This window comes from Alosa pseudoharengus, unplaced genomic scaffold (assembly GCF_046254945.1).
Source record: "Alosa pseudoharengus isolate Yale_2024_CS ecotype anadromous, Long Island Sound unplaced genomic scaffold, YU_APseudo_1.1 YU_APseudo_1.1_scf_22, whole genome shotgun sequence".
NCBI classification, from domain to species: Eukaryota; Metazoa; Chordata; class Actinopteri; order Clupeiformes; family Clupeidae; genus Alosa; species Alosa pseudoharengus.
In genome coordinates, this window is record NW_027468680.1 from 8,508,470 (window position 1) to 8,528,902 (window position 20,433).

Consider the following 20,433-nt stretch of genomic DNA (forward strand, 5'->3'; position numbering starts at 1 on the left):
CCAAGATTTTGGCACCCGTTTTACAAATTCCAATAAAAAAGAAAAAAAAAATTCAATTGCACATCACATTCCTCTAGCTGTTTATGACATTCATGGGGCGTAGAAATCCTGGTCCAGTTAATGGTAAAATGGCATCTAAAGCTGCAGTTGGCAAGATGTTTTTCAGCATATTCACTGAAACCGACACTATGCTCCGACAGAACAACATAAATCAGCCGGTTTAAAAAAAAAACCACACTTCTACTTCCACCTAGAGCTTGTTATTGGTATTGCAAAAATCCACAGCTCCCGGTTCTTCTGGTCCAATCAGAGCAGAGCTGTGTGAAATCTGACTGTCAATCGCAGTCTGGTGCGCACTGACGAGCACAAACTCGATGAGAGGGTGCTCGGTGGTAGCAGGGGAGGGGCATGAGAGTTGTAAACATTCAAAATTTTGGCTAAGTCTCCTAAATCTGTCAGACTTGCCAACTGCAGCTTTAATCAATTCCAGCAAATCAACATATTTCTCCAGGAGTATGAAAGGGAGTAAAGGTGTAAAGATACACATATTCGTACCGAAGTACAGGATGTTAGGTTCAATACAGATGCATACCGCATGTAGGAATGCCATCTTTAACAGTATTCAACGGTACACTTTTTTGCTTGCGGACCATGTTTTCCCTCACAAACCTTACTAAGTAGCGGACCATATGTCAGTTTAGTCAATTAACACCAAAAATCAGTTGACACCTTTTAAAAATACTATTCCCATTGCACAACAAAAATACTGTATAGTCAGTGAATGTTAGGTTAGCAGTGCCTACAGGCTTACTGTACTGAAAATAAACCAAACCATGACTTAAAAACTGAGGTACACACCGAACCATGATTTTTGTGTACCATTACAACCCTAAGGGAAGAATGCAATGTGGTTATTGATAGTTAGCATCAACAGGCAATCATTCTCTCACCATCTCACACCATTCTCATATCCTCATCTAATCAAAGTTTAACTTACTTATTCATTTGTTTGACAGGTTTATTTAGAGCGACTCATGTCAATTATTACAAGGGCCAGTCTCCCCAGAGCAACTCAGGGATAAGTGCCTTGCTCAAGGGCACACAACTTTTCTGGCAACTGACTCATCTGAGTTGAGACTCACACTTAATTCTTGTTTACGCTTATTTAACTAAATAATGATTATTTAATTAATAAATTCTCTAACAGAGTTAGAGTTTGCCTACGTATGGTTTTGTTAACATAAAACTCATTATTTTCACTATTTCAACTTTTTAATTGTTATTATTATTATGAATCCATTTTGGTATAAATATTAATAATGTATATTAATAATTATTACCATAGTACACGCTAGCCCAGCTCCTTACCCACTATGCTACGACCATTGTAATACATAGGCAGCCCTGCCCACTGCCACTGGTCAATTTGCCAGTCTCCCACAAATCAGCGGTTTAAAGAATGCTCTGGAATACTCTTCAGACTTTAATAAGACAATAATTAACCCCAATTTTCAACCAAAGGGTCCAAGAGGGGCTTACTATCTTACAAGCTTTGACACTTTTGTTAGGCATGAGGTGACTTTACATTTTTTATCAAAATGGATCATGGGTTAATCTTTGTATAAGAATTTCTGTAATAATGACGTCCTTAACTGGTGGTTGGCAGGTTCACTGTTCACAAGTTTATGATGCTTCAGCCCCATAGTGGTACAGGATGTATTGATGGGGTATACATAGAATAACACCACTCTACTTCAGCATTTTGCAGCAATGACATACTTGCATTAAGTTATTTCAGTTATTTGAGACATAAAATGCCATGAAAAGAATAGTTCACACTTTGAATTGAAACAGTCAATTTTAATAATGGCTGCATTGAAGAGATGACAAATACTCTAACTGCTTACACCATTATATTATGAAATGACATCATTTAAGACTCTGAAAGGAAAAATCTTTAAAAAAAACAAAAAAACAACTCATAGAAGCATAAGAGATTCTAATAGAAAAAATACAAAAGAACATGCATAACAATACTACTTTCAAAGCTGCCATTTCTCCCCAATCACTTCTAACTATTTTCAAGGATATCACTGATCAATATATTGATAGTGAATAGTCTATTATAACAGTACTGTTGGGACACAGTATTGGCATTTCTGGCCTAAGTCTAATTTGTATTGAAATGCTGCTTGAAATGTCTTATGTAAAAAAAAAATAGAAGTAATGTAAAACGTTAATGCCACAACTGTTATCACAGTTTTTTACAACAGACAATTATGCTTTACAAGCTGGGAGAAACATACAAACTAAGAAGTAGTGCTCATGCTGTTAGGATGCTTTTGCTTAACGTTCATATCTATTTTACTTTTGTGCAATGCAATGGCCAACAACTTATGACTGTGTAAGATCAGATGAACTCCAGGAGTATCATGTTTTCTATACAAAACACAAATTAAAAAGTGTAACAAGACAGTGCACTGCATCTGGAAAACCACAAATTATGTGAAAAATACATACCATATTTTTGTTTGTTCAACGAATAAAGAATCATAGATGGAGCTAAGATTCAACCCAATTAAATTGAATAATGAATATTAGCCTACATTTTCAGACCTGATAGGCTTTAACCTAAAAAAAGCCAGGTTGGCCAATACAGTTCTAACTTTTGCTTGCGTATAATTATACTTAGGTGCCGTTTTGGTAACTCATGCTCCATCCTTAAGACAGAGAAAATAACTTGGACCTCAAGTTCTAAATTATTATTATAAAGATAAAAATGGTGAACTCAAAGAATAGGTAGAAGCTGGTCCCCCAAAGACAGAGGGGCACTTTTGATAATTCACGATTCACCAACAATTAACAGAACATATTGTAAAAGCAAAGGTACAACACAGAATTCTTTTTAACTGTGGAAGAGGCTGAGCTTACAACATGAAGCAAGGGACAAAATCTACAAAAAGGACAAAGAACTCGGCCAAATCACAGAATGCACTGCTCTACTTAAAAGCCACGATTAAGACCTTTTTGGTTTAGTTTGTTTTGAAGTTTTAGGAAGATCCACCATTGATGAATCATCTTTGATTCCCATGTGGGTATATAAAAAGGCATTGTGGAAGTCGACCGGAAGCCTGAATAGCTTGCTTCGCCACATACATTCGGTTGGTTCTAGGCTGTCCTCTTGAGAACATGAATAAAATAGCATGGTGTAGAGGGCTGGTCAGGTTTGTAGGGCTTGAAGTCACCATAGACATCATGCTCACACTTTCCAGCGAAGGCACCCTTAAGCAGCTCCTTGAAACTTTCCAGACGGTGAGGGTAATAGGACAGACGGAATTTACTAGAAAAACAAAACAAAAACAGCTGTTTGGGGTGTACTTTTGAACAGTAGTGTGTGTGTATACATGTATATATGTGTATATATATATATATATATATAATATAATATATATATATAATATAATATATATATATATATATATATATATATATATATATATATATATATAAGAACAAAACTACTGTATTCATACCCCTGGTAAATCTTGATTTAATGTTGATTTTCTCTTTATCAATATGTTTGTTCTGACTGAAAATGACACTGCCACATGCCAAAAGGTTGCAAGACAATGTGGTAGAAACATGGCAGTGTCATTTTCAGTCTGAACAAACATATTGGTCAAGAGAAAATCAACAAAATCAATATTTGCCAGGGGTATGAATAATTCTTTGTTCTTAACTGTACACCAGTATATGTTTTTTCCCCTCCAGATCTACAGGATTCATGTGAATGCCATATTTACAGGTTATTTGGCCAAAAGGTGACAAGTTTGCACGATATGTGTTTTAAACTTTAATGTGAAAGAGCCTGTCCAATCATTCAGTACAAATAGGAATCCACATCCGCATTTTGATCACAGGGCCCTACAGCTTTGGCTTTCCTATAGTTTCACTGACATTCGTTAGTTTGGGAAAGAGCCACACTCACTGGAACGTAGGTGTCCCACATTAGGCAGTGTCCCACATTAGGACAATTTATACCGATGTGCACCATATCTGTTGTCAAAATTGACTTAGATGATATTAAAATTACTTATCAAATCAAGAGTTAATTATGAACACCATGGCTTATGATGGGTCCCAATATTTTGGTTTGTGTTACAGTACCTTGTCTGAACCTCCTCGGCGTCTCCCTCCTGATACTGCAGAGTGTAGTCCAGTGTGATCATGTGGGGTTTGCTGTTCACCCAGAGCACAGACGTGGCAATGTCCTGCTTGAGGTCACTCTGAAAGAGACATCACTCAGTTGAAATCAAACCATAATGGTTCTCTCCCACCTGGGCTTCCAAATTAGATTTAGAACACAAATATTCTTTAGGTGTACCCAGAGCCTTATAGATAGAAATACTATTTGAACAATTTGCTTCTGTCTACAACTAATAAAACATGAAAGGTAATTTAAAGGAGCAACATGCAGTTTTAGCTCATTCAAAACACTCCAAGCAGATTGGGGACAAGTGCATCACTACTTCTGTCTACCCTGGGTTGATGCTAACGTTAAAGAAGTATTACCTGGTAATAGATATTCTTTCCCTGAGGTGCGTTTCCAGTCTTTAGAATGTAGTCATAGTTACGGTGGTCAATGATCAGGATGCCCCCTGGCTTCACCATACTTGCAATGTTGTGAAGGGCCAGTTTTTGATCACTCTGATCCCCTATACATACAAAAGTCACACACACACACACACACACACACAATTAGGCGATAGACTCTATGCAGACATCTAGGCACTTCCTCCATTGATATTGTTATTTATAAATAAATAAATAATAGATAGATAAATAAATACATGTTACGTTGATGATAACATGTCATTGTCCTTAATTACCTGGGAGACTTTCAGGTGCTTACGGGGTAACTTATCACACATCCCACTTAGCATACAGGTCAAGCATAATTTTAGTGCCCAACATGATAAGACACTTAAATAACAAGACTGTCATTTGAAAGTATCGTCACCTAAACATCCCCACTTGCACTAGTGTTGTAGCATTTTCAAACACATATTGACACCCTTGAGAACATCAACATTAAATTAACTGTTTACTGGAAGTTAGATTAATGACTGACTTCCACATGTCTGAATCGAAATGTATATTTACTTTGGATAACTAACTGAAAATGTTAGTGTCATTTAGCTACCACTGTAATACCACATCTATTACCAATAATACACAAAAATGGTAAAAACAGTGTTTCCACTGGTAACAATTTGTGAGGTCTTGCCAAAGAAGCCTAAAGTGAAAGCCTCCTCAGACATTGTGTTCTCATCTAAAATACCACTTCAAAATAAAAGTATGAGTTCCCATCTGTCTCTCATCTATGCATGGGAACCCTACAAAACAGTATGCATATCGGGACATTTCAGCTTACTCAAGATTATCACTCATTTTAAAGATCAGTGGTCATCTCTGAATCCTTCATTCCCTCCTACTTACCTTTAAAATCTGGCAGATGAGCAAATGAGTTTCCCAAGCAGATGACCGCATCAAATCCATCGCCTGGCTTCTGAACATCCTCCTTCAACGTGAGCCAGTTTGCCTCATCGATAACTGCAATAATTTCAACATGATCAATGTTGTATGTGCCAAACTCAGAGTTGAGACAGGTATTGATTATTAGTGTATAGCTCTCTTACCCCATTGGTCAAATGCTGGTTCCCTTCTTCTGTCCCATCTCTCTTTTAGGGCATATTTCAGCATTTTGTCACTGGCATCCACACTCACCATGTTGAATCCCTCCTCCACCAACATGATGGAGTCCACTCTGGACAGAACAAGAAGGAGAAGAAGACATGTCAAGATGAAAACTATAAAATAAATAAACTCTTGGACAAGCTGTGAACAATGCTTCACTATGAAATAGCCTTGGCAAATTAATACTAGAGAAAAATGTACTGTTAATCTACTATTATCTGCTAAGATAATAATAATACATGTTATTTATAAGCACCTTTTAAATCAGTCAAGGACACTGTACAAAGGCTCATGAATATTATACATTACAAACAGACAGAAGCACAGACACAGAGAATACTGTACAATTAAAAGTTCAAGGACGCTGTACAATACCTGATTATGATATCGATATATAATGATTAAGGTATATAACGGACAGTTAACCATTACTTTGGGCCATTATTCAGTCATCAATACTAACCATTGCAATAACAAAACATAATTGGAATTGTAAAACATTTATTTGCACCGAAGTCCACTACATTGACAACTACATTTTTGTCATTTGTTATTTGATAATATGCATGGCATGGCAAAATCAAATTCAAACTGTAACCCAAGTGAGGTGGTGAGGAATAAACAGAGCCAAATTCACTTAGTAAGCTGGAGGCTACTGTTTTACTAGTTAAACTCTTCATAATTTTTTAGATAAGGGGGGGGGGGGATTGTACAAAAATGTTGAGGCACAGATAAACTTAGGTCTCAGACTTCAGAGGGTTTAAAAGCAGCCACTTCATCCAAGTGGATTCTTTCTAAACTCAGGATGGGTGTGACCATCGACATTTTTTGAACCAGATACAGGACGGCTGCCACTTGCAACTGCCCAACAGCAGCCTAGGAGGTTATTATTAGCAAAGGGTGAACATGTCAACATACTGGGGCCAGGGAGAAAAATAGCACAGCAAGGAGAAGAGGAGCCTGGGGAAGATTGATTGGACTGAAGTATACATGTGTGAATGCAGCAAAAAATGTATTGTGTGCACATCCCACCTTCTGGCAGGTGCAGGACAAAAGAAACTTACTCAAATGAAAAGATATGTCCGCAACACTGCCTTTGACTCCCATATATTTAATATACAAAAGGCAACATTTAGACCCTGCTGTGTCTTCTTCAGGCAAAACGTGTGATTACCTCACAATTTGATCGATCTTTTAACCTTTGAGCAATTAGCCTCCATAATCTTTGCAGCAGGTGGATTTCTACACCCCCATTTTGGCTTCACAAAAGCCATGAGGTCTCCTGCTCTCTGCACTGCATATAAATTTACAACCCTTAAAGGCCAGAGCTGTTACTACAAAACAATCCCTTGAAATCTCTGTAGTTAAGACCATGATGCAGATCTATTTTTTAATGTGTTGTGATGAAACATGATCATCCCTAAGTCAATATGTAAATGATCACCCGTGAGAGTGTAGAAATGTCAATGTGCTTAGTGGAAAGGGTTAAATAACAAGTCAAGTCAAGACAAGTCATTTTATTTGTATAGCACATTTAAATGAACGACAGTTGACCCAAAGTGCTTTACAGGTTAGAGCAGGAAAGGCAGAATCAATGCCTTGAAGATACATAGACAAGATAAGTTAAAAAGATACGTTTAAATAGGTAAAACAAACATAAATTAAAAGACTATAAAAGCCAAATGATTAATACCCAAGGATAAGAAAGAATGAAAAAAAAGGACACTTGGTGGAGTAGACTGGTATATTCCAGTATATTCTGGTGGACCAGTATATTCACTGGTGTCAAATATTCTGATACATGCTTTTGTGATCAGAGAATACACCTAAAAACTTATTTTTTGCCTTGTTTAATGTTCAGAATCAATTCTGCCTCCGCATAAGGCACATTTTCAGTATGCGCAAACAATTCAGTATGCTAAGGCATTCATAAACAAGCCAGTAAGCAGATCATGTTGCAGTGACCTACTAACATGGAAAAAATATGGTACATTTTAGAGTAGGCCTAAATTGAGGATAAGGTTTTTGCAATACATAGTACCAGGGAAGAAAGTGTATACAATGCACACAATGCTGAGTGGATCAACCCTGCACATCAACACATCTGTCTGTGTGTGTGGTGTGTGTGTCTCCTCTATTCAGTCCTTTGTGTAATCACAATTAACAAGGGTTGCTGGCAACAAAACACGATGGCAATTTGCGACATTTCAAACAAACAATAATTACGCATGAAACGCGTCTAAATATTAACCTCCATCTGTGCAGCACCACACTGCGTGATTTAACGACACACATGGTGGCCTGCACACACCTGTGCAGAAATCGGAATGTTTACCTAAATGAAATCAATGAGAACCAAAGTAGGACTCTGCCTGGATCCGCCCACCTATACCCTAGCTGCCATCCAGCTGGTTAGTGATATGGGTCTGGTTATACCAAGCTAGAACAAATAGCCTGCCGATGGCAAGGTAAACATCCTGCTCTACCCTAACGGCATGACGACTGCATTTTAACTCGTCCGTCAGCCACATGGGGGTGGAGTAGACATGATGCAACCCTCATGAACACACATGCGAGAGAACGTTTACCAGTGTAGCCTAACACCATGCTATACAGTCACATAGCATGGGCTTAAATCACATATGGCATGGACTTCCCATTGACCATGAACCTGTGAGAAGCAAAGAATGTTTTCGCCATCAAATTGAATGCAATGACTAAATAGAGGGGTAATGTAAAAAAAAAAGGATGTCATGTTTACATCTACATCCCTAACCTGTTGCTTCAGGAGACAATTATCTGCAGTTCGATCAGCACTGGTGTAACTAAACGGTAACCAGCAGGTTTGTCATGGACAACCACCACAAAAAACGTCAGTTTGGCTGGGGACAAAGAAGAAACGCTAAGGTTAAGCTACTGAATGTCAGAACACAAAACACCATGTTGGTTTAGCCTACTGCTAGGTTTGCCATTCGTTTGATGCATGAAAGGAGCTGCAACAGTCAACTACTTACGTGTTCCACCAAGTCTCGTTTAACACAAGAGGTGACGTTAACAGTGACTGAAAACCTAGCCTTACCTCTGCGTACGATTAACTAACTTGTTTGGATTGTAAGTGTCAGGGAATTCTTGACATACCCTGTTCCACAGGCTACATCCAGGATCCTTTGACAACCATGCTTTCTCAGCAAAGCCACGACCCAACTTTTGTATTCTTCTGTTCTCTTTCTCGTGTCTCCTATGTAAAGCTGCCACACTTTTGCTGCTTTCCCATCAGCATACTGATCTGGAAGTCCGACTACACCCACACCAAGAGAACGCGTACGAAAAACACTGTCGACGCTCATTCTGCTGAAAACTGGAGCTAATGCTTTAGAAATGTGTCTAAAGACAGCTTTCACGTACTTCTATTCATCCGCAGAAACACTTTGTCATCATGAATCGCCACCGTTACAATATATACTTTTGCCCTGCCAAAGATGGTTACCAGGATTTCCAGGCAAAACTTTGAACCAATCAAAGGCTAGATTGTATCCACGCCTAGGACTTCATTGGCCATCAAGTAAGCTGACGTTTTCGATTCACCCACCTGTTCATACCATGACGTAGAAAAGCTTTGCAGTCCTTAAAGCGGCAACTGTGGTTGATGTGATTGATTGTTTTGTGTGTAGGCCTACTTAATTTTGACCTATAGGCTACTCTTGGATGCAATTAGTAAATCAAATTAGGCCTATTAAACAATGTGCATCTCTAATCAAACATTTTAGCAATCTGGCATAGACTTTGTACCGTCTAAAATTGCCGGTTTGAAAACATTAGTTTAAATAACAAATGTTTAACTTTGGCATAATATTTCAGTAAGCCTGTTATTGCAGGCTAGCATTGATTTCTGCAATTTGAATGTAGCCAATTAATTTTTTTATGCACACTCCTCACAAATCTGGGTCAAATCTTTCTTGCGGCTTTTTCTCCACCCTTGTCCAGTCTTGGCTGAGGACTGACACCACCTCTTGCTCTGATTGGTGGAGGGTTGCAAGGCAGGATCCGCCACTCCAGTGAGCGGAGGTGAAGGAGTGCAGATAGAATCAGGCGGAACCAGTGCCATCCAGGCCAAAGCAGAACCTACAAGGACACAAGATTTAATGGATAATGTCCTCAGCCTACCCACACACACACACACACACCTCCTCTGATTTTGTGTTTCAGTAGCCCATAACAATCGAAGTGTAGGGCAAAGAGCTGCCTTTGTTTGAATTGCACACGTATCCAGACTGTTCAGATTGTTCATTTTCATACAAATGCATTGTTAAAGCTTCTGTGCTTTGGTTTATTCCCAATAGTTTGTGAATTAGTCAGTAAATTAAGTTGCCCTCATTGTAAGTTATCTCTGAGTGTATACAGTCTGGCTTTGTAACATGAATGTTATTTTAGAGATTTATGAGCTACATACACTGCTGTATTTGTTTATCTTACTAAATTACTGTAAAATGCAGAGTATATATTATAGTATTCTATTTGCATTACCACTACAAGGAAATTAGACCTTAGGCCTGGGCAGGCACTTGCACACATTGACTGTTTCCCCCAAAATCTGTACTCAGTGACACAGTTTTAAAAACTTTCCAATCAATGAGTATTGCACAAAGGTAAAAGTTCCAGCTATGTCTCAAAGCTGCATGTTTTCATGCCATATCTACTGGATATCATTATTATCTAGGACATATTCAATATTTTTGAGTGTTTAGCTAACATAAACAAATCTTAAAAAACATAGCACAAGTATTGGAAACCAGAAAATGCTTGATAGTTTTTCTGTGACCTGCATATCCTACACATAATGAACACAGCAAGATTAGCAGTTGTTTCATCATTTCGATGCTGATCTGATGAAAAAACAATTAAAATTGCCCTTCCCAGGTGCCCCTTAATAAACTACACACTATGAGACTTTGAAAAGCTATCAATTATTAAGTGGATGTTCTGAGTTGTAGACATAATATGTAAGATTAGGTTTTGTCTTATGGACTCCTTACACCAAAAAACTTTGACAAGACTTGGGAAAGATTCTTAAAAGATTGCTGAGTCCATATCTGACATTTTCAAGATTCAAAATCACTATTTAAACTTGGTTTGGTCACGTTTTTACTCTCATTAAGCTGATTTTGCTGAGTTTTTGGGGGCGATTTAGACGGATTTTTGGAGGATAAAAATGTTCAGTGTTTAGGAATAATTTGGATTCTCAAGTTATTTCTGAATTCCACAATCATTTTGGAAATAGCTATTCACTGGCCCTCTGCTGTGACTCACAATTGAGTAACAAAGGGAAGAACTAGCCTCTACTACTCCTCACTGTCCTCATCCGTTGTCCTGTTGCCATCTTCTCCAGACTCTTCATCCCTGTCCTTCTGCTGTTTTTGCGGTGTAAATATATTGCCACATGTAACATCACTGCCTTTGCAGAAACAATAATTAGTACAGGCCAGGCCTGCAGCTGCACAGCTGCACTTTCAGATACATCTATACACAGTTTTAACTTCTAACGAATCAGGAGGAGCAACAGGACAGGACAGAATCAAGGGTGGGCAAGTTCATCTCCTTTTTTTCATACCTGTCTTCTAACTCCCTCGAAACGCGGTTATATCCACAGCCGGTGAATCAGGACGGTCTGCTGCTTTCCAAAGCAGCACCTGTAGATGGGCACGTTTTCCATGGAGGAGCAAGACCTCACCGCCAGGGATGAATTACTGCATGGGCCTACCGGGCCAGGCCCAGGGGCCCAAGGGGTCAGGGGACCCTGAAGGCTATGAATCTGATTGAATTTAGTATTGGCCATCCCCAAAATGCACCAGAATACAGGAAATCACATCAAACAAATTAAAACATTTCTGAGGAAGGACCCCCAAACCCCCCTTCCACATATGCGACAATTAATGGGGGGCCCTTAATACATCTGGGCCCAGGGGTCCAAAAGTTCATAATCCGTCCATGCTCACCGCTAGGTGGAGGCCCAAGCAAAAGGATCTGAAGAGAACCCTTGTAAGGGGTACTGAAAAGCTTACAGAGGCCTTGAGACCTTGAGCCCCTTCCTCCGCCGGACAGTTTTAGGCTGGAGTTGGCGGTGGCCCTGGCTGCGGAGCAGAGCAGAGGTGGAGCGGCAAGGAGGTGGTGCCTTGAGGACGGACGGTTGGCAGAGCGTGTTCGAGTCAGCCTGTTCGCCGGTGCTCTTTAGAAAAACTAGATGTACCGCATAGCGGTACAAAATATGACCGCCGCTCAGTCCTGTACATCCGTTCCGCGAAAATAAATCACACTTCAATTTGTCTCCATCTTTTACTCCATCCCCCACTCTTGAAACTTTTGTGTATGCTTGTTTGGCATGCCTGAGTGTGTGTGTGCGGCTGCACAGAAAGTAGCCTACTGGTGCTGAAAAGGGTGAATAGATTATAGAATAGCCAAAGAAGATGTAGCATTGTTATAAAACCTTTAAAATCTCTAAACAATCACAAGTAGGGCAGTTCATCATTCATCCATTGCAACTGGATTGATGAAAGGTCACTTACACCTGTAGGCTACATTGTATTTGGGAAAAGCAAAAGGTATCAGCATATCTATAGCTATCAAAAACAAAGGTCATTTTTGGATGGATGGATTTTTTGTGAATGTTTCTTCTTAAGATTTTAGTCATCTTTATTTCATGTGATACTTTATTGTCAATGCACAAATTAGGTAACAGTAGTCTGAAACGTTATTGTTAATGCACAAATTAAGTAACTGAAACAAAATGCTGTTTTACATCTAACCAGTGGTGAAAATATATGACATGTCCAAATGGGCCTTGATGAAATGCGTCGCTTATTATGTATCGGCAGTTCTAATACCGATAGTGGGTGCCTGTGTGTGTGCATGTGTATATGTTTGCACCGCCATCTACAGGCCAATGAGTGTACAGTCACTAAATGTACACATAACCTAATTTTTTTTTAGACCCCCCCCCCCATGGATGAAATTCTACGAAACTTGGCATAACCCCAGAGAATGCCAGGTCAATCATACACACAAAATTTGGTGCAGTTCTGAACATCTTAACTGAAGATAGGGGCGATTAAAGCAGAATAATATTGCATTTTCATTTTTTACCAGGGGGGTGCAAATCACAAATGAGTGATTATGGGCCAGGTTGATGTGGGCCCTTGAGACCAACATACCATAAAAGATTCTTCATCCTCAGTGCCACGGTTCAGGTAGTTATTTAGGAAAAACTGCTTTTTTTGCGGTTCGGGGGGCCCAGAACGGGGGGGGGGGGGGGGGAGAGTGGCCCCCGGGGACGAAACAAACATTTTCCGTAAAAGTCTAGTGGGGCTACATACCCACCAAATTTCATGTGCACCGGTGTTTCGGTGTCCCGGGTATCGTCAAAGTCCTTTTAGACAAGTCCCTCCACTCGGCGCCATATACCAACGTTTTATGGGCACCCATCGGGCACAGTCTTTGGGTCAAACTGCACGTGCGCAAGGCTCCAGCGGCGAGATCACAACACATGATTGGCACGATGTCTTCACAACACACCATATGATTGGCTCAATGTATTCACATGTCAACGTTTTGCCGAGGAAGGGGTGGGATATGTGTAGACAACGGCCATATTGGCGTGACAAACTAGCCCCATGCATTTCTATGGAGTATTTTTTGAGTGCTGTTTCTCCTCATTAGAAAGTCTCTGGTATCGTTGACCAAAAATTCAGGAAGAACATGACAGGGGGGGGGGGGGGGGGGACTTAAGGGGGAAAAAAAGTTTGTTGTGTGAAATTCGATGGCACGAGCCAGAGAGAAGGTCTAGGCCTTGGCGGTGTGAAGCGGCCGGAACAGCGGAGGACAGCTCTGCGACAAGGCAGCAGAGGAGGGACGCCAACGTCGGTAGCTGTAGCCTGATTGTGCAGCGTGGTACGGCTGCGATGGAACTGGAGTCTGCTGCCCCGACTGGCGAGACGACGGAGTGGAGCATCGGAGGTGCAGTGCCGGGGAGTCTGTGGCAGTGGAGGCTAGGCCCCGCCAGGTGTTGGAGGAACGTTGCGGTGGTGCACACTGTGAAAGTGCGACCTGAGGGCATTCTCTGAAGGGAGCTGGGGACGAGAGACGACCGACCAGGTGACTGCTAGCACGCCCTGCATTGGGCCGCTGGTGGTTGTGGTTCCCCAGGGTGAGTAGGGCTCTTGTGGTGTGTGCACCCCACCTGCTGTGTGGCAGTGCCAGAGACTAATTGCTGGACTGAATGTGGGAACGCCCGCGCCGAGGATGGCAATGGCTTGCTGGGGGAGCTGTGCAACACCAGCGTGCTGGACTGTGCTTGAGATTCCCACGATGTTTAGCGCTGGGGATTCTGGGAGAACTGAATGATCATCTCAATACCAATGTTTCCCAAAAGGCTTGTCCCAAGGAGAACAGTATTACCTTAAACACACATGAGGAAACTGAACAGTCCAATCAGTAGACTAGGATAAGCTAGCCAACTATGCTACTTTGTTTACAATATTTCCAGGCTTCAACCAGACAGCTGAATGTGGTAGAGTTGTAATAGAAATAGTAGGCCTAAGCTATAGGCTAATCTGCATAAAGTGTGCCGTCATAAATATCAGACATTCAGTATTCTCTCTTTTTATATCAGGATATAAAATACAGATATATTATACCTCTGGTATTCTAAGGTAGGCTATTCCAAAAAAAGAAAAATCAAGGTTCGTATCAAACCGTGGGTCAAAAATCGTGATACGAATCGAATTGTTAGGTTGGTGTATTGTTACAGCCCTACTGTATATTGCTACAGCCCTATCCTCCAAAAACCTGTCTAAATTGTACCAAAAAACTCAGCAAAATCAGCTTAATGACATTAAAATGTGACCAAACCAAGTTTAAATAGTGATTTTGATTCTTGAAAATGTCAGATATGGACTCAGCATCTCCAGTAACCCCTAAAAACATACTAACATTGTCCATTTTGGCCAAGCAGCTCTTATAAGATGATCAATATAGGCGATTATGCTAATTTATGCTAATTAGCTCAATTACACAAATGACCAACATATGCAAATTAGCATCCGGCAGTTTCTGCATGCTGGGAACCCATACTATATATTTCCATCATAAAACTTTGGTGTACTCAACATTTCCGGGTCCACAATGGGGCTCTATGGGCTGTCCATTGGACTATAACATCAGGGTGACGCCAGACATATTCTGCTGGGTTAAAGCCTGCTGCTTTTTTTGTAAATTTTGGATGGCTTTGCCTGATGCAAGGATTACGGTTGTGCCACCACAGTGCCATGGTGTATAGCGCTGCAATTACAGTTACCAACGTCAAATCCAAAGTGTAAAGGAGGTTTGAGATGGAAGTGTAGGTGGCTGGCTTTATACCAGTGGAGGTGTCGGTGAGAACTGTTTAGTCCAGTCACTTTTAATTCCACAGTTTCTTCCTTTATTGAGGTTACTTCCAGTGTGGTTATGGTTGTGTGTGTGATAAATGTTTGGATAGGAGCAGGTGTGTGGGTGTGTGTGTGGTGTCCTAAGAGGGAAAAGGATATGAAATACAATTAGCTCCATATTGCCATACAAAGCCACAATTAGAATGACAGAACATTTACAATGATGACAGAATAAGATTGCCCACAAAGTCAATACATAAGTTTCTCTGCAGCATCGTTGGCTCCGTAATTAATCACTAAAAATACGTAAATACTCAAATGCACATTTCCTAACAGAAAGTTAAAGGAACACACCACCCAAAATCAGTAGTAATATATGTTCTTACCTTAACTTTCACGAGTTGAGTCATACCTCTCCCGCGCCGGTAGGTGCACTCAAACGCTCTGTCGCGCGGCGCGAATGTGTTAGCATGTTGCTATGCTAGCGGGCTCTGCCGTGGCCGTAGAGAGAGGAACATAGCAGTAATCAAACACCTCCATTTTTTCCCTACTTAAATACAGTTGCACGAGTAGTTGATAAAAATTTGTACGTCACACAACATGAAACGTGGTGATTTTTCAAGCGAATAAACAAGAGAACTACAATGTGTGGCGCAATAGCACTTGGGAGTACTTCGACCTTTCTAGAACAGGCAAGGGCTTTCTATCCTCACGTCAGCAGCGCTGCATCACCCATATAGCCTACATCAACCAACGGATGGTGGGCGGGTGCAGTTTTGAAAATTGGTCAACAAACTTTGGTGCTGATGGATGGCTGATGGATGATAAGTTTTGCTATGCAGTTATGGTTGAAATAATAGCCCATCAGCGCATCTCTAGTGTGTGTGCCTCTCTCGCTCAGAGGGGAGGGAGAGGCTGAGGGTCGATCCAGCATGGATTCTAAACTCTGTGGTGGATAGGATCTACAATTAGGTGTTAATAATATTACCACGCTAGGTCGAAGTACTCCCAAGTGCTATTGCGCCACACATTGTAGTTCTCCTGTTTATTCGCTTGGAAAATCGCCACGTTTCATGTTGTGTGACGTACACATTTTTATCAACTACTCGTGCAACTGTATTTAAGTAGGGAAAAAATGGAGGTGTTTGATTACTGCTATGTTCCTCTCTCTACGGCCACGGCAGAGCCCGCTAGCATAGCAACATGCTAACACATTCGCGCCGCGAGACAGAGCGTTTGAGTGCACCTACCGGCGCGGGAGAGGTATGACTCAACTCGTGAAAGTTAAGGTAAGAACATATATTACTACTGTTTTTGGGTGGCGTGTTCCTTTAAAGGGAGCATGGTGAACCAATTCAACTGTTCAGTACAACAGCAGCTCTAAACAGCAGACAAACTGAAATGAATGTGAGATTTGCACTCAGTGTATCATAATCAAATTATCAACATTTAGAGTAAAAACAGAAAACTTACATAGTTTAAAAACACACAAGGCAGGAGACACAGCATTTGCAGCAGCAACAAACAAGGATTCCTCCATATGGCTTGAACAAAGGGAAGGGCTTTGGGCACAGGTGTTGGCTAATAAAGTGTGTGGCTGATTGGACTAATTGGTTGGAGCTGCAGTGAACTAAATGGGGAAAGGAAAATGGGCATGGCAATTGCTCTGTGAGTGCAGGACAGAGCTGAAACTTCCAAACACAATGCTTGATAAGAAATAATATTTTTTAGGGGTGTCATGAAATTTGATTGCAGTAACTGCATCGCAATCACATACTTCCTGAAAGGCTTTTCAACGAGCACAAACATTTCTGATGGACCATCACCTGCATTGTTTTAGCATACCTGTTAACACGGACACGGTTGGATGTTACACCTGTTAAAATGCTGAAGGATTTATGCGTGTGGAACCCGCATTGTGTGGAACCTGCACAATTCAGTCCAACACACGCCTCGACTCGAACCCGCGAAATAGCAGCACCTTGGATCGGGAGGCGAGCGTGCTGCTAGCTTTCATGCCAGCACTACTCTTGAGGTACCCTGGAAATTCAACAAAAAAAACATTATTTCTCTCTGTGGCAGTTAGTTTGCAGGAAAATACAGTGCACAAATGAAGTTTCCCATCAAAACTGCCCTGACTGATTCATCCACCTCAATGATGAATGGTTGCGTGGGCTCCAGCAAGTGCTATCTTAGGGCCTTGACTGCTGTTGGACGTGGATGTGGAATGTTGAAAAAGAGTGGTTCTTGAAGAAGGGACTCAGGATCAGATCAACTTGGACAAGTTCTCAGCGTTTCCTAGAGAGGATCAGAATGTTGTCGAGAAAGACAAAGATTTTTCAAAGCATTACAAAGATCCAACTAACGCACTCTGAAAGAGGTCAAAAGTTGACTCTATCTAAGATAGTCACAAACAGAGACAGTGACTCAGTAAGATCCTGATGATCATTGTCACTCCACCCATGACCACTGCTGAGGCTGAGAGCTTCTCAACTTTGAAAAGGGTCAAACCATTTCTGAGGAACACCATGAGCCAAGAGAGGCTGAATGCCATGGCCACCCTCTCAATGGAGAAAAAGCTGGTGACTGACTTCAATCAAAGAGTCATTGAAAAATTTGCCAGCCTTAAAGAAAGGAAGCCACAATTGCTACATAAGTATAGTGCTACCTACTGGTAGCCAATGTTTAGGCAGGCAAAGACCAAATGCCCCAGTTCATGCTGTGTTAAAGTATTCGTGTTTAAGATTCAGCAACATTAAAGTGTTTTAGGTTTAAAGGGTTCATCCTCGATGTCTTCAAATTCGTTCAAATAACCTGCCATCTCTTATGTCTGCTGTTGCGTTCAGTGCTTCTCTTTTGCACAGTCCTTCTGCAACAACGTTTCAACCGAGATTCACTTCACATCCCAGAGTTCTGTTTAACCAAGGCGCCTGCCTGTATGTGAACCAGACGTGAACGGTAATGTGTTTCTTTTTAATAAACTGCCTGTACACTTACAAAGTTCTCAATGCTTCGGTTTACATGTAGAGACCCTCATGCTACTGTGTAAGTGTGGTGCTATTTTGAGCCTTGTTAGTGGTATAGAAATAGCGATTTCTTTTTACTGTACGTGTGCCCCGAAGGCTAGCGTTAAACGCTAATTCGCGGTTTGCAATAAAACTGGTCACATTCGACTAGCATGAAAATACATCCCAGCCAACGGTCGAACTCGGTACACATGTGTTATTAACCCCTAGGTTCATTTTGCGCCGGAATTGTCCTTTAAGGGTTAACTATAACTGCATCGCTTTTATATATCTGCCAGGAACATTTCAGTCATTACTAGAGTGATGCAGCGTTTACAAAGTATTTCTCCGGATACACCAAACTTTATTATGAAGCATAATACCAGACATTTGCTATGGGATCAGGGGGACCTATAAATCCTATTCTCAACATTGTGGCCAAATCACTGCACTCAGTGAAAACAAAACCACGTTTGTATTTGTTCATAGGAAAGTATAGAACTATTCTAATGAGCTAGATAGAATGGCAAAAGTCAGTCTGTAGTTGACAACAGCTGGATTGAGTGAGTGCCCTTACAAATTACCAACTGGCTCATAGAAAAATTACCCAACTAAATGACCAAATATTCAATGTCATTTTTTTATTCACTTCAGTTGTCCTTGCCTTTGTTTTTTTTATTCACTTCAGTTGTCCTTGCCTTTGTTTACATTGAGTTGTCCCAAACAGGAAGTGGCAAAAGCTACCTAGCACCATCTCACCTCATCTAATCTAGCATCATGCTACATTAAAAAATATGATAATAATGCCTCAAAACTTTTGTAATAACAAGCCCTGGATTAATAAATCACCTAAACACCTATTGAACCAGAAGAAATAAACCTTTTATCTTGAGGGACAGAACAAAAAGCAAAGAGGTCTGGAATTGTGTTCAAGTAATACAATGCGGTTTAGTTTTTTTTGTTTGTTTGTTTGTCTGTTTGTTTTTGCTGCTGCTCCCCCCACAGTTGCAAGGTATTTGTATTTTACAACAGTCATAAATACCCCTCATGGCTTGCACCCTCCCCCCTGGACATTACTATGGTTGGCCTGTGAAACAGAAGACACTTGGACACCGAATTAAGTTCCGAGACAGGGTAGAGAGCAATTTGATTGGCTGTTTTCCCCCTTCAATTCCTGCTCAGCATTAAACTTGTTTTCTTAATTAGACACACCCTCATTCGTTTCAGCAAGTCTGCTGGGCGGAGAGGTATATCAGTACCCTCGATAAAAGCATAATTTCACCACAGCCTTGATGGCCACCTCCTTGTTGTCCCTGTCAAAGCGGCCATAGAAGTGGTTCAACTCATCAGGCAAGGAGGTGTCGGTGGTGGTGGTGGTGGAGGGGGGGTGGATTTAGTATTTTTGTAGTCTGTGATGGCCTGGATGCCTTGCCACATATGTTGAGAGTCATAGTTGTTCTTGAAATGATCCTCGATCCTTAGCTTGTGGTTCTGCTTGGACTTTTTGACTTTTTAACCTTTTCAGGTTAGGCCTGGATGAGCTATAGGTCTGAGCATCATCTTATCTGAATGCGATGTCTCGTGCCTTCAGCAGGAGTCTGACCTCACTGCTTGATGGTGTTTTAAACCCCACCGTCAACTTCAAGGCAGCGCTACGTCCGTCGACTTCAAGGCACCTAGCCCTAACCTTAAGCCTAACCCTTGCCTAACCCTATTGCCTTCCATGCAGTGCTGCCTGGAAGACAACGTTGGGGGCTTAAAGCACCTTATTATAAGGCTCTTCACAATGCAAGTATAACGCTCCATTGACTTGAATGGGATTTCCCAAAGTTCTACCGGTCATTATTTTCGTCTAAGGACCGCTGTCAATGGCAACGGATTTTCATTCAAAAGTGAAGGCAGACGGTTGATCAGCTGTGTTCTAAAGTATGTTTGATTCAAGTTCATCGTGTTTTGCGAACTATTTGTTTCTCAGCAAAAGCCACAACAAAACGGTAACAAATAAATGTAAAGCATATCGTGGAGATTATTTTTTCATTTTGGCAAGTAGCCGTATAATAAGCGGGATAATGTATAGAACACCAGTCATTATTGGGAAAATAAGTCCCTTCAGGGCGAAGCAAGACCCCTCCACTGGCGCGTCGGGGTCCGGTTTGCCCTGTCACCCCATGGCTTCTGATTAGGGAAAGTGGTAATCCTAAACATGGGCTGCATTCTGTGAAAGCAACACTACATAGTGGTATTTGTTTATTGAA

The 20,433-nt window shown here is 41.0% G+C and overlaps 1 protein-coding gene across 1 annotated transcript; it reads right to left on the reverse strand.

Moving 5' to 3' along the window:
• Nucleotides 1-1,845: 1,845 nt before the first annotated feature.
• gnmt (glycine N-methyltransferase) lies at nucleotides 1,846-9,248 on the reverse strand. Its single transcript, XM_076300416.1, has 6 exons — nucleotides 8,896-9,248; nucleotides 5,700-5,827; nucleotides 5,500-5,613; nucleotides 4,573-4,715; nucleotides 4,168-4,286; nucleotides 1,846-3,340 (listed from the first exon to the last, which is right to left on the reverse strand). The coding sequence occupies exons 1-6, from the start codon at nucleotides 9,102-9,104 to the stop codon at nucleotides 3,169-3,171; spliced, it is 885 nt and encodes a 294-aa protein (XP_076156531.1). The 5' UTR covers nucleotides 9,105-9,248; the 3' UTR covers nucleotides 1,846-3,168.
• Nucleotides 9,249-20,433: the final 11,185 nt, after the last annotated feature.

Excerpts from the sequence above, each read along its gene's own strand:
- gnmt (XM_076300416.1), bottom strand. The coding sequence starts at position 9,104 with ATGAGCGTCGACAGTGTTTTTCGTACGCGTTCTCTTGGTGTGGGTGTA. Across the intron at positions 5,828-8,895 it reads GATGTAGCCTGTGGAACAGG|AGTGGACTCCATCATGTTGG; the intron begins GTATGTCAAGAA and ends TGTTCTGTCCAG. Across the intron at positions 4,287-4,572 it reads GAAAGAATATCTATTACCAG|AGTGACCTCAAGCAGGACAT; the intron begins GTAATACTTCTT and ends TGTCTCTTTCAG.